Source organism: Orbicella franksi, chromosome 14 (genome assembly GCF_964199315.1).
Source record: "Orbicella franksi chromosome 14, jaOrbFran1.1, whole genome shotgun sequence".
NCBI classification, from domain to species: domain Eukaryota; kingdom Metazoa; phylum Cnidaria; class Anthozoa; order Scleractinia; family Merulinidae; genus Orbicella; species Orbicella franksi.
In genome coordinates this window covers 17,814,979-17,828,580 of record NC_138158.1, presented here as the reverse complement: position 1 = coordinate 17,828,580, position 13,602 = coordinate 17,814,979, and the positions used below count along the sequence as shown (strand labels likewise).

Here is a 13,602-nt window from a genome sequence, read left to right as displayed (position 1 = left end):
AGCAATTACAGCTTGTGGCTGAAGTAAAGGCAAGAAAATAAATAACAGCAAAATAATTTTCCCCCATATTTATTTATTAGACACTGCTGAAGTGAATTATTTCTATCGTCATTCATAATATCTGGATTCTGGATCCTGGTTTCCGGTTCCGGATAACGGTTTCCGGTTTCAGCGTCTCAGGGTTGCCCTTAATGATGTACGTCCATGTTAATCTTGAATAATCTGAAATTTCAGAGACTTTAAAAATGTCATGTCATATCTGTGATGGTTCTGAGGTGGAGGGCTGTTACATGTACATGTAAATGTCTCATGCACAGTTTTTCACTTGTTATGATTCAGCTGCCAATAGTTTTTGTGTCTGTTGGTGTGCAACGATCTACACCAATATTTCAACCTACGTAATAATGTACAGTGTATATTGATTAACCAAATTATGCTGTTTTTAGTTGACCAATGCTACTACATAGTAATGTGATGTTGAGGCACACAAATTTACAAACATACCCAGTGTCAACTTGTCAAATATATGAACTGGCCAGGCAGTCTAGATTACAAAATTTTATGGAAGTTGGAATTACCAGGTAAGATATTTCTTAAACATTATTTTGTAATTAATGATTTCTCAGACATTGTTTTCTTCAAGAAAAGATTCATACCCCACACAGAGGGTTTTTTCTTTAAGGGCTCCCTCCTCCTGTTACTTTAGGATTTCTAATGACTGGCCATGAATGGGTTTTGGGTGTGAATATCTTCTTGAACTGCACATTCAGATTAAGTCAACAAGGACATCAGTATTTATCCTGAGAAAGTCTGATTTTCAGCCTGGATGGCCCTTTGATTGGGACTGTGCACATTGTTGTACTGCAATATTCCAGTTTCCTGTTTAAAGCAAATTGCATGTGCTCTCAAAAGCAAGTCGCCAAGTTCATAACAGTTATATATGTTTGCTTTGCATCTCAGGGCAGAGCCTGCCACTGTGAAAGTTTTGGTACCATCCCCCTAGCATTTGATTCACTACTGTAGACACTCAGTAAACAACTAACAGTGAAGTACACTGTACATCAATGAAAGGAATGTCATCTGTTGGTTATAAATTATAATTGATATGTCTTTGTATGTTCAGTGGTGTTCAAGTAGGAGCTATATACAGTATGATTACATGTACATCCCTGTTCCTATCAGTCAATATTTGAACAGTGTACACATGGGCAGCCCGGATTAAAACATCACAGATTTTCAAAGCAACCATGGCCAGGTGAGATATTTCTAAAGAAATATAAATTCAAGGTCCTTAAGATTGCATATAGGGATTAATTTTTATTGTAAACAATATCTTACTGAGTGTATTTTCTTGTGTTCTAATTGTTGTAGAACACAGAGACCACTGTTATGACAGAGATATTAATGTGCAAAAAAGTTCCATAAAAAAATGCACTGGGAGCAAATTAAATCATCATAGATGCAGCTTCTGAGAGATCCCCAATATTAATGGAACATACATTGTACATACCTGTAAAGGAGTTCAATACTTTATTACTTAAGATTGTAATGCTTTGTTTGGTTTCTCTATATTTACAGACAACTTGATGCCATAATAATTTCTGCACAAAGTTCATCGAACAAACTGACTTGGAAGTTGAGTTCTGCAACCCATACTGTGTGTAGTAATATCATAGCTGCAACATTGTGACAGATACACTGTATTACATTATTAAGAAACACCTATGATATATGTATTAACTAATTATTTAAAGTGTCTGTTAAGTTAATCAGTTTTTCTTAGAGATAATTTACCCATCATGTCATGGTTTAGTTAAATAATTGCTTTTTTGGCTTAAAAATGATATTTATTGTGCTTGGTTTATGTTTCTCTTAAATCAATTTTGTGATAACCTGCATTGAGCATGGCATAAATTAATATTTTGCCAACACGAAATGGAGAACTGGGTCTTCAGCAAAGTTGCAGGATTAGTATTTTTGTAGAAAGAAAGAGTTGAGGAATTTGTGACATTCTACCGACAGCCTTGCCATTCGCAACGTGCAATAAGGTTAATTTGTTCCCTAGTGTTGTACAAATAGAGCTCTCTAATTTATAAATTATTTTAATCTGCTGTTTAAATGATTGCCTTGTAACCCCATGTCCAGCTTTGGTGCATGTAGGATATTGATGTATTGTTTGTCCATTTTGCTGTAAATTATCTTTAATTGATGTGCCAATCAAAACATATCTTGGATATGGTGGCTTTTTCTGACAAATGTACCTATGCCTCATAATCTTTGAGTGCGTTTGGTTGTGTAGTGCAGACAAAATACACGTACATAATATAACTTACTCATAGCTTACTTATAATTCTTGGTATAATTTATTCATAGCAAAATTAATTAATGGTACCCAATAACAGCTCCTGTAGTCCACAATCTCAGTCGAGAAAAAGAACAAATCACTTTGGAATTGAATAATAAAATTATTATCAGAAGCCTATGCAAGTATTCATGATCTGCAACAAAATATCATATTTATCGTTCATGCCAGAGTGATTTTGCTTAAACTTATACTTTGAGATATGGTGCAAACCCTTTCAGCAGGAGGAGACTCCATACAAAATGAAGATGGCTAACTATCTTTGGGGATCAAGTTAGAAAACAAAACTTTTGAACTTTTTACATGTGTATACTATTTTGGTATTTTTGTGAGATCTCATTTGGTAGAGATTTGGGGACTGCGTATTTTGTAACCACTGCATTTCAGTCATACCCCACAACAAAAAAAATCTGTAAACCTCTTTTGCGCGGGAGTCCCCATGTTAACTAAGAAAGAATATAATGATTAATAACAATGTCTTGTCTTTCTCATTAAGAAAGAACAAGAAATGCCACCAAAAAGCACAGAAGACAGTTCTGTGATGTGATCAACATTTTTGGTGGCTCCCCTGAAATCCTTGAAATCATCGCTCTTTTTTCATCATTACACCATCTTACACCTGAATCTGCTGATGTAATCCTAGTTCGGTACATGTTGGATTATTTGCATTAGTAACAACATTCCAAATCTATATATTATATATTATATAAATGATTTCTACGCAATTGCGCAAAGAAAAATAAATTACAATTACAAGTTTATACTACAATGGACTTCCCATCGGAACTAAGAAATTGCCCCCAGGGAACAAGGAACTTCCCTTGTTACACCACCCTAGACAGGCCTCCTTCGCTTCGACCAAAATTGCACGGAATACAAAGCTTCGAGTGGAATTTTACGAGTTTCACTCCACAAAACTCCCCAGGGGGAATTTAAGGGTTGTATCGAGTTCGGAGTTATGAACCTGTAGCGTGTTCTCGTGATAATGTCGCACTAAATCAACCAACGTTGGATACGTGGTGCATTTCACCGATAAACCAAAGAAGCCTTCTGGACCTCGCTCTACTAGAATGTGCTTCACACAACCTCTGTGCCTAAGGACAAAATTAAATGGTACGGCTAAGTCAAAGCACGGAAGCAGAGAACTTAAAGGAGTACGTCACGGTTTGCGCATATTAAAAAGTTTAGCCTGAATTTTTCAAGTTCGTCGTTTGTAATCCGTGTTAATCTTCTCTATCCTTAGCCATCCTTGTTCCTTTATGGTTTTCATTATGTTTTTGGTGTTTTTTTACCTTATTAAACTGTTGTTTTCAGGTTTCCTACCGTTTAAAGGTAATTTTGTATGAGGCCAAAATAACTCAAAATACCGCGACTGAGCTCCCTTAATTAAGCGAAAAAGCAGTCAGTTTCTCTTCGACTGTCTTCAAAATAATGTTTGCACCCCCTTTAAGACCTACTTTGAAAGATTACTTCACTCTAAAAACACAAGGAGCAATAGTTTATCAGTGAAACTACCTAAAGTTCGCCTTGAATTTGGGAAGAAGAGCTTTCACTATCAAGGAACCAAGATTCTTGATGAACTACCAATCGAATTTAGATGCATAACTTCAAGACAAGTTTCTATTTAACAAATGCTTTAGTGAACATTCTTACTAATTTTGTACGCCTTTTTTACCTTTTTCACCATATTTTCACTATACTTTTTTTTTCACAGGACACCTTTGATTACAGTGTTTAATACACTAATGGGCCATCCTGTTGAATATTTGTTATTATTATTATTATTATTATTATTATTACTCTTACTCTTGCTCTTGCTCTTGCTATTGCTATTGCTCTTGCTCTTGCTAATGCTATTGCTATTGCTATTGCTATTGTTATTGTTATTGGTATTGGTATTGTTGTTATTGTTATTGTTGTAGTTGTTGTTGTTGTTGTTGTTATTATTATTATTATTATTATTATTATCGTCCTCACATAATGTTTGCTTAGAGTCCTTAGGGCCGAGACCAAACCATGGTGCTGGGGCACTAGGGGATAGCCAGTTTTTAGCTTGATAGCACCCTCCTCAAAATGTGTGCTGTACCTAGCAAGGTTATCTTTTGTAGTTCACTGATGCTTAATTGGCCGGGAATTCTTCCAAGATAAGTTTCTAGTCCCTTTTTGATAGCTCCAAGTGCTCCAATGATAACTGGTATCGTTTCCGTTCTCATGCCCTACATTCGGCTTGTTTCGATTTCCAAGTCCTTAGATTTGGATAGTTTTTCACTGACTTTCACGGAAGTGTTTCTGTCTGATGGTACTGCCATGTCAATAAATTTACAGGTTTTCGTTTTGTGGTCTTTAATCACTATATCGGGTCTGTTGGCTGTTATTTTCCTGTCTGTGTGTATTGGCATGTCCCATAATATCGTGACATCCTCGTTTTCTGTAACTGTTTGCGGCTCATGGTCATACCACTTTTCTGATGTCTTTATATTATAGTTGCGACAGACTTTCCAATGTATATACGCGGCTGCTTTATCGTGTCTGTGGGTATATTCTGTTTTCGCAAGTTCAGGACACCCAGACACGATATGGTCAATTGTTTCGTCGTATTTGTTACACATCCTGCATAGGGGGCTAGTACCGTCTTTGATAATGCTGGCGTGGTATGATCTGGTAGCTAGGCTTTGGTCTTGGGCTGCGATTATGAATCCTTCCGTTTCTGCCTTCAGTCCACTGCTTTTGAGCCACTGGTTGGTTTTGTGGTGGTCAACATCTGCTTCCTTTAGTCTCTTTGGGTATCTTCCATGTAGGGCTTTGTCCTCCCACTGCTTTGTTAATTTTTCTTGGGTCTTATTTCGTGCCATTTGTTTGGTTCTCTTTGCATATTTGGTGGTTGTTTCTTCTGCTTGTTTATCTGGTATTGTTAGGTCTAGTTCTTGTTTGAATTGTTCTGCTTGCCTTTGTATAGAGTACAATTTCTTTCTGCCATCATGTTCTTGCACTAGTTCGATTAGGGCATCATCAGTGTTCTTTAGGTATGTATCGAGCCCTATCGTGGTTGTTTTGTAGGAGGCTTCTAATTGGATAAGACCCCCACCACCAGCATTTCTTGGGAGGTAGAGTCTGTCTACATCTGCTTTTGTGTGATGCATTTTTGATAGGGTGAGTAGTTTTCTTGTTTTTGTGTCTAACCTCTTGATTTCACTCATCTTCCAGTCGATTATTATTATTATTATTATTATTATTACTATTATTATTATTATTATTATTATTATTATTATTATTATTAGCGGCCCACCACGTCGGTTCAATTTTCGACATCAATCTCATCCCACTCTTCACGTGTGTACTTGAACTTATGTCAAGTAAGCGTAAGCATAAGCGAAAGTCCGCCATCTTATTCTACGTTAAATTATCCATTCTGCGCATGCCTACGTGCTTATGCTTGTATTGTGGGCCTAGCTTCTCGCTACCATTATGCTCATGCTTGTGCTCGCGCTTATGTAGTAGTGAAAACCAGGCTTGAAGAGCACAAATTACAATAAACTTACTTGAGGGAGACAGCCCAATTCCCGGGCCGCGAATTACTTTTTCTGATCATGAAAGTACCGTCGACTTTGTTTTTTAAGAGCGCTTCAGCCTCAGTCCTACAAAACATGACAACGAAAACAAATTACCAAATTTATACGTCCCATATTTCGTAGATTAACGTACCTAAATTCGCAATTAACCAACAGAAGCCGTGTTTACTGATATCAAGTCACTCTCCTGATATGGCTACGATATCATGCTCACTTGACCGAAAACTAACTACCGTAAATACCTAATCGTACCGGTTTTGGTACTCTTCGTTGCCATATCAGCCTCGTTTGGTCTCGCCACGGATATTTCGGCCCGACTCGTCTGGCCAAAATGCGAACAATGGCTTGACCAAACTCACCTGATAGTGCCACCGACGAGTACCAAAAAGGTACGATTAGGGATAAATATTAGCCAAACAAATCTAGAGAAATAGTCGAGGACAAAAAAAAATTTCAAACAGATGAGGAGTTTATAGCTCAAATTGTCAAAGCTCTCCGAACAAACTTTCTGTAACATAAAGTAATTGTTAATGAATGTAGAACACTCATGGTTCGTTGCGATTTGGGGATTACAGAACTTAATCGTTGCAGTACACTACCTGTAAAGTATCCCACGTAACCACTGAGGTTCAGAGAGGTCTATATCAGGTCTATAACAGAGAATAAGAACAAAGTATTCAATCACCATTATATTGCATGGCGGCGCGAAGATATAAATTATATTTTACGAACGAGTGTAGCGAGTAAAACAGTTGTTGCTTTTAACACGAGAAAATAATAGCCAATCTTCAAGCCTAAAAAGTAGCGTTAACTGATGAAGAGTGGTTATGATGACCTATCAAAATCTTAGTCACGGAAAGTGCTGAAAACTGTTTTTTGCCATCTTAAGATAAGACCATCCTATGAAGGATACGAAGTCGTACATTCTCATCACCTGCGAATTTGATGTTGAGGGGCAAGAGTAAAGAGAAATAAAATAACGATCGGAAAATGTTGAGTAAATCTTACACATCATAGATGTCTTCTTGAGAGTTGCCGTTTGGTAAACCATCCTGCTCAAAAGCCAGTTTATCGGTTCGATCGATAAAAGCTTGGTTACCAAACAGTTGCAACAACCGCTGAATATTAGTTTTATGGCTGGGAGTAAAACTTTATTTGTACTGAGTAACTTAGTCTTATTTTATCCAGATCCACGTCTTTTATAGCTTATAAATCAACTGGAATACAGATATATTTTACTTTCTTTACAATCTTAAACTTGTAATGACCTAGACACCTGTTATGGACTAAAGATTCCTTTTGAGCAGTAATCTCAGGACGTCTGACATTTGGGGAAAAATTAATAGAAAACGGCTTCTATTCTTCTAGTGGGCTTCTAGTGGGTTTCCAAATGTAATGTGGGAATTATCTCTACTAAAAACAAATCAAACATTAAAGGTGTACAGAGTTACATTAATATCCCCATAAGAAAAATGTCATAATCTTTTTGTTAGCCTTTGAAAGATAATTTATTTCCTGCCATTATTTACTATTCTTTGTTAATTTTCAGACCATAATAGTGCTACATAAATTCCTCAAAGGATGACCATTTATGGATAATTCAAATAGGAATGTTGCTCTTGCAGTTCAATAAATAATACTGAAAAAAAAGGAGATGGAGAAAGAACCATTGTTGATAGTAAAGCTATGTGGCTGATGTTCTGATCAACCACAAGACGTAGAAAGTATACATTGAGATTTGTTGTTGCACATGGTTGTATAACAGGCTGAAGAGCGTTATTACCATGAAGTAACATGAATTGTAAAAGAGCAATGACATTGCATTGTTTCCCATTCATTTTGTTCATGCAGTTTCCTAAAAAAAAAAATCTTCCTTAATTAATGTACATTGAGGCACACCAATATGAATCACTCTCTTCACATCAGGAACCTCTACATGTATACCAATGCCAGATACCAATGTTATAGTTACATCATTTTAGCTGTATTATATTTTTGGTAACACCATGTACTCATATGGGAGTACTGAAATAAATTGGTGTTGTTGTTGTTGTTGAAAGTACCCAAAAGATTAAACTTTATATAAGCTGGTTGAAAGGTATAAAATGAACAAAAACAATTACATCGACAAAAGCAATGGGGGATGGGGGACAAAATGGTGGAATAGCCCTATATCTAGTTTTGTAATGTCTACAGGCTTTTCTTAAGCCTGAATGTACAAAAATCATCATTAGATGTTCCAGATAAGCTAATTAAAATTGCTGCAGAGCCATTATGGAAGCCCCCCAGCACACATATTAATAACCACTCGATAACAACTGGCATAGGACTTTTATTTTTTTCTTGGCGTTTTTCTTAACAAGGCAGTAACCACTTCAAAAGGCCAATTGCTACCCTATACCCTGGTTACCACACATATTTTTTTTATTCTTTCCATAGCCATATGCAAAATAGATTTCTCTTCTCATATTTATTTAATTATAATACTGATGTAAATTAATTCTGTAAATAATGCACAATAAAAGTTGATCGATTGATTTAATTTGACAGTTTAATGATCTGTTGATTGTGTAAGACCCTTTTTTGTAAAAAAAAAAAAAAAAAAAATAGAACAGAATTGGGTTACTTGAAAAAATGAGGACATGAAAGATCATATGAAAGTGAGCACCTTTATTACATTCCTTGCAAGGAAACATGAGCAAAACTCCAATACAACAAAACTTTCCTGAGTTCAACAGATTTTTATTCTGCTGCAGCTTACAAACCTATGTAAATAACCAGGAAGTAAATAGTTCTTACCATTAAAAAAGTTTTCCCTTCATCTATCAGCACGGCTTATAATTAAATCCTCTGGTCAGTGATGCAATTTCCACGGCTGATTTCCACAAACGCTTCCGTGTGTCCATAAACAAATTTTACCGTGTCATCGATAGACGTAATACATGCCGTATCCTGATTACGTTGCTTGAAAGCTTTCACAACTGCACCTCACTCTTTAAACTTCTCCTTTTTATCGAATATGAAGAGAAGAAACAACAAGAACACAGCTATCGATTCCTGAATTTTTCTAGACGGTCCACCACAAAATGCACCGCGAAACCCGTTGGTAAAATATTACACAAGCTGGCAATCGTGTTTGAAGCGGCGACGGCATTTAAGGCCGCTTTCTACTCTCTTTTTAACTCTAAATCACCTAACTTCAGCGAAGTGAAAACACATGTCAGCGTTCCGATCTGTTTACATCTGAAGAATACTCTCTATTCCTCTCTCCCCTCCCTCAGGATTAGTTTCTGAGCATGAGCAGATATGCAGGTCGAAGTTACGCATGCGTTACCGGATGTCCGTGATTTACGGACATCCGGTAATGGCTGCTACTAGAGCCCTCCGTTTCTCCGACCACGTGACCAAACGAAACGGAGGCTCTGGGGACGAGAATGCGTTCGGGCGCGACGCGAGTCAAGCTCTTTTCGCGTTGTCTGAAAACGTGAGTTTTCGCTTTCATTTCCTCTGCCGTGTCAACGCTAAATAACCAGTGTTACTAATTTCGAGGACCTTTAATGCTTGTTTTCTAGATCTCTTCTTATGTGAGATATCTCATTTTATAGAAACGTCGAGAAATCTGAAGCGAACTCAAGCCAGTCGGCGAACATGTGAGTACCGTGAAATATCTTTTGAAAGCTTATGTAAATAAAGACAACTTACACGAATTTCAATCGAAATTTTTCCTTTCAAGAAGAACTCAAATGTCAAATGGCTAATTATGGTGAAATTCTAACACATTTAAAACGGTATACACCATTAAAACTTGTGTAGCTCTTTCCATTTTCAGTCGTAAGATCAGTGGTTTACTTAGATCTTTATCAGTCGGCACACATTTGTCGCGCCAGTCTGATTTAACATCTGCTGATAATAAGTTCATTTACTTCATTGTACAACTCAGCGAGAAGGGGCAAGTTGCGTTTGTGGAAGCGAAATTAGGACACGTAATCGTCGTCTTGAAACCATCGAAGTTAAAATCAGGAAAGGAATCATAAGGTTGGTCGAGATCATTAGACCGGTTTAAATCGTTCAAGAGTAGAAGTTCGTCATCGTTTAACACACCCTCATCGTGGATTATCAAGAGCTGATTGCGAACTTCTTTCAACGAAGTCATCCTAGTTCATACTGATAAACAGAGGACGAATATCAATAATGTCATTAAGCTTGACAGTGCGGAAACCGCGATTTTCGACGGTGCTGCTTAATGTTTATGAATTCCCGCTACAACGGCCTTCTCTCCCCTTGAACACGATATCAATGCCGTGAACTTCCCTCTTTCACTTTGCATAAGTTCGGACAGGAACTTGCCTGTTTTAGTTGCCAAAATAACACCATTGGAATCAATTACCTCTAGTGTTACTGAATATTCATTATGTTCGCTACCAAATAGACGAACTGCATGCAGCATTATGCTTTTGTCAACCGAGATAAGCATTGAATCGCGATAGCTAGTACTGTTAGGATAGCACGAATAAGACCAAACGCCATTACATTTGTCTAAAGATTCAAACCTGCTTATTATTCGGCGATTATGATGAGAACCAGCTCTTGGAACTTCAGAAAATCCCACAGGAAACTTCAATAACGAATTAAAATACTTCATCAGTTCGAATGACTCTTCCTTTGTCAGTATATCACAGTCAAGGACAACATCGGCGAATGCCTCTTGCTCCATCACAGGAAAACGAATTGCCTTAACGATCCGTTCTCCAAGGATCCTTCTTTTACCTCGACCTTTTGCTGCTTGGCCTTGCTTTTCACATTCCTTTGTAGCCCAGCAATCGACAGCTTTGAATAACTCCACTTCCTTCACATTCAACGAATCTCTTTCGACTAATGTCTCCAGCAATGATTTCTTGATTGTCACGAAACCATCCGATTTCACAGCTTCGTCTGTCTGGTTATCGATCACTTTCCAGCAATGACATTCAAGATCTTTTTCTTCGCACGTCTGCGCGGCTGGCAAAACATGGAACACGTTTGACGCATCCAAGTTTTCTCGAAGGAACTCTGTACACTTGTCAGCGAGGGAAGGAAGCATGTATTTCTTGGCCAAATACAGCACTTGCATGACATTGTCTCCGTTCAAGATCACTTTATCGCTGTACATGAAACGAAACAACTCCAATAGGCTCTCATGATCGCAATCAGAGATATCGATTGAATCTTTCTTCTCGGCCAATTCGCCGTAAAACATGGCATAAAATACAGGGCTACTGATCGCCAACAGGAACTTGTGAGCTGGAATCTTCTTCATGCTTCTACTTCCGTGTGCAGCGTCTCGAACGACAAATTTTACATCGCTCAAGAGCTCGTTGTTGAACATGAACTTGCATCTTTCTCCGATAGTGCATCTGGAAGTTGCACTCCAAAAATCTTTACTGGCCACATCGAGAGACATGACTGAACTATTAGGTCTGAAATTTCATGTTATAAAGTGTAAGATTCTTACACCCGCTTTCAGTGTTACGCGCATAGCAACTATCTCTTGACATGCCATCTTTACTATGTAACCTGGCATACGTCAAAATGTAAGCGCACGTGGCTTCTTTACGGTCGAACTTGAGTTTTAGTCATGAAAGATTGATTTATTTGGCATCAAACTAAGGCTAGGAGCATCAAGAAAACATTCTGTGAGGGATAAATCGACTGCTTTGAATGTTTACATCTTTCGAATATTATGCACCTTAAGCAACAGACGTCGCCGGCCTGACGACGGCAACCGGAAACGTGACATTTCTTTCGAGACGTCACTGCGCATATACAACACGTTATGACTTGACGTTGCCCTGAGGTCGAGAACGTGAGAACGTGGGGTTTCACGTCGCGACGAAAACGTGAGTACTTAACGTTTTGTTTTGATCCCTTTTAGCTTATTTTTGTGCTATTTTGGTGCGAACCAAGGTAAAATTGCATAATGATTTCCTTTATGTTTAAAACAATGTTCTGGAAGTATTCCTGGACTCATTTTTTCTTAACTGAAAAATTGTTTTTCGCATGTCAAACTAGCCTTCAGCGAAGAGGTTGCTTTCATCCAACGTAATGCCGCTTAGTATAATTAGTTTTTTTCAGATTTTCTCAACGTATAATCGGTAGATTGCTATAGCTTGAAATAACATTGATTTTATTTTGGCAATCCCCTCGTCTTGGTATTTCGTTTAACGTAAAGGCTTTTTTAATGGACTCGATGAATTTTGTATTCGAACAGTGTGTATATGTATTTTTTTAATGTTTACAAGAGCTGACAAACTTCGCGCTACCAAATTGTCTCGCCTGGATTTTATTTCTTGTACATACAAGATTATTGCATCCTTCGCAAATAGAATGCTGTTTACGATTCTTTATCAAAAGAGCTGGCGGCCGATCAATGTGTCGAATGCAGTGAGCTAAGATTTTGTTCAAAATCTATGTTTAGCAATAAAATCTATGTTTAGCACATTAAGGTGTGTGTGTAATCTTGGCAGTCTAAAAATACACCTGTTTTTTTCTCAATAAGCGGTGATACAAACTTTGGTTAAAAATCGCAATTAATTGCTTTAGCAATACACGTTTTATGCGTAAAATAATTTTTGCTCTTTACATTTGACATTTCAAAGCAGGCAAAGATTATAAACTTAAATTGTTTCGTTATTTTTCGCAATGATTTTACATCTCTTAGTAAAACATGAATAGTATAAGGTTTAATTCCATCGAGTTATTTTTCAACTATAGTTTATCTTCAACTCGTAGATGGAGTGGACAGAACAAAAAGATGTGATGCTAGCCCGAGAAATAACTTGCTGTCGCGACCGCAACCTGAAGCCGTTCTAGCCCCAGTTTCTTATCGGTCGTCACGTCGCCGTCGTCAACGAAAACGTCTGTTGCTTAAGGTGCCTATTAACTGAGCGGTAGCGACCCAATTCTACCGGAAGTCACTATTGAGACCCAATCGATTACACTAAAATCGTTTGAATTATCCCATAAATCGGGAGTCCACAATCTTCTTCATTCATTTGAGGTCAGTAATTATCATATACTTGTCATTTGTTCCGCTGATAACCAGAAAAATTGCTAGTCTCACAGGTAAACTGTATTTCAGCCGTTGACATAGCATGTCGAGAGATGGCATGTCGAGAGATGATCGAAAGATGTCGCCTATGCACTTAACACTGAAAGCGGGTGTAAAAATCCTTTCGGTTTCGACGGATGTTACTAAAACTGATAACGGGGAGTGAGGAATAGGGAACTGGGAACAGGAGTCTGGGAACGAGTGTACAGCGGTAAACCGCCTGAGAATTCAAGGGAACAATTTGGGGAAATGTGAGGAAGTGTTACGGTTGTAAACGTGAGTTTCTACCGGCTGTGCCCCCAGATCATGTGCCCAGTACGTTCTTGTTCTTGTTCTACGAGCAAGGAATATTCCACACTAGTGCTAATGTTGGTGAAAGATGACCGCGACAAAGCGACTGCGTGACACTCGGTATGTTTTTAGATGACATGTTGTCACGTATCAGACGAAAAACTAGCCTGCGAACAGGCTCCCGGCGAGGACGGAAAAAAAAATTCGGCGAGCGCGAAACAAAAGAATTCGGAGAGCGAAACGATCGGGGCGGGGACCCAGTCTGCAGTCTGCATTTCGTAACTAGTCTGCAT

The 13,602-nt window shown here is 37.9% G+C and overlaps 2 protein-coding genes across 3 annotated transcripts in view; one reads left to right on the top strand and one right to left on the bottom strand.

Annotated features, from left to right (window-relative positions):
• The window catches only part of LOC145467380 (uncharacterized), a 14,145-nt gene extending 11,508 nt beyond the window's left edge, over window positions 1–2,637 (top strand). The window contains exons 1-2 of one of the 2 annotated variants that reach the window (XM_081450937.1): window positions 1–1,255; window positions 1,579–2,637. The exon at window positions 1–1,255 is cut by the window's left edge and continues 11,508 nt beyond it. The gene's annotated coding sequence lies outside the window, so the exon portion shown is untranslated. The other variant, XM_081450938.1, reaches the window with a different exon arrangement.
• Window positions 1–11,806, bottom strand: part of LOC145467378 (BTB/POZ domain-containing protein 6-like) — a 21,212-nt gene extending 9,406 nt beyond the window's left edge. Inside the window, exons 1-4 of the mRNA XM_081450936.1 lie at window positions 10,482–11,806; window positions 6,531–6,581; window positions 5,902–5,997; window positions 1–3,456 (exon numbers count right to left, since the gene is read on the bottom strand). The exon at window positions 1–3,456 is cut by the window's left edge and continues 9,406 nt beyond it. Of these exons, the coding sequence (XP_081307062.1) occupies window positions 3,267–3,456; window positions 5,902–5,997; window positions 6,531–6,581; window positions 10,482–11,371 (1,227 nt within the window). The 5' untranslated portion in view covers window positions 11,372–11,806 and the 3' untranslated portion in view covers window positions 1–3,266. The remainder of the gene's footprint in view (window positions 3,457–5,901; window positions 5,998–6,530; window positions 6,582–10,481) is intronic.
• Window positions 11,807–13,602: the final 1,796 nt, after the last annotated feature.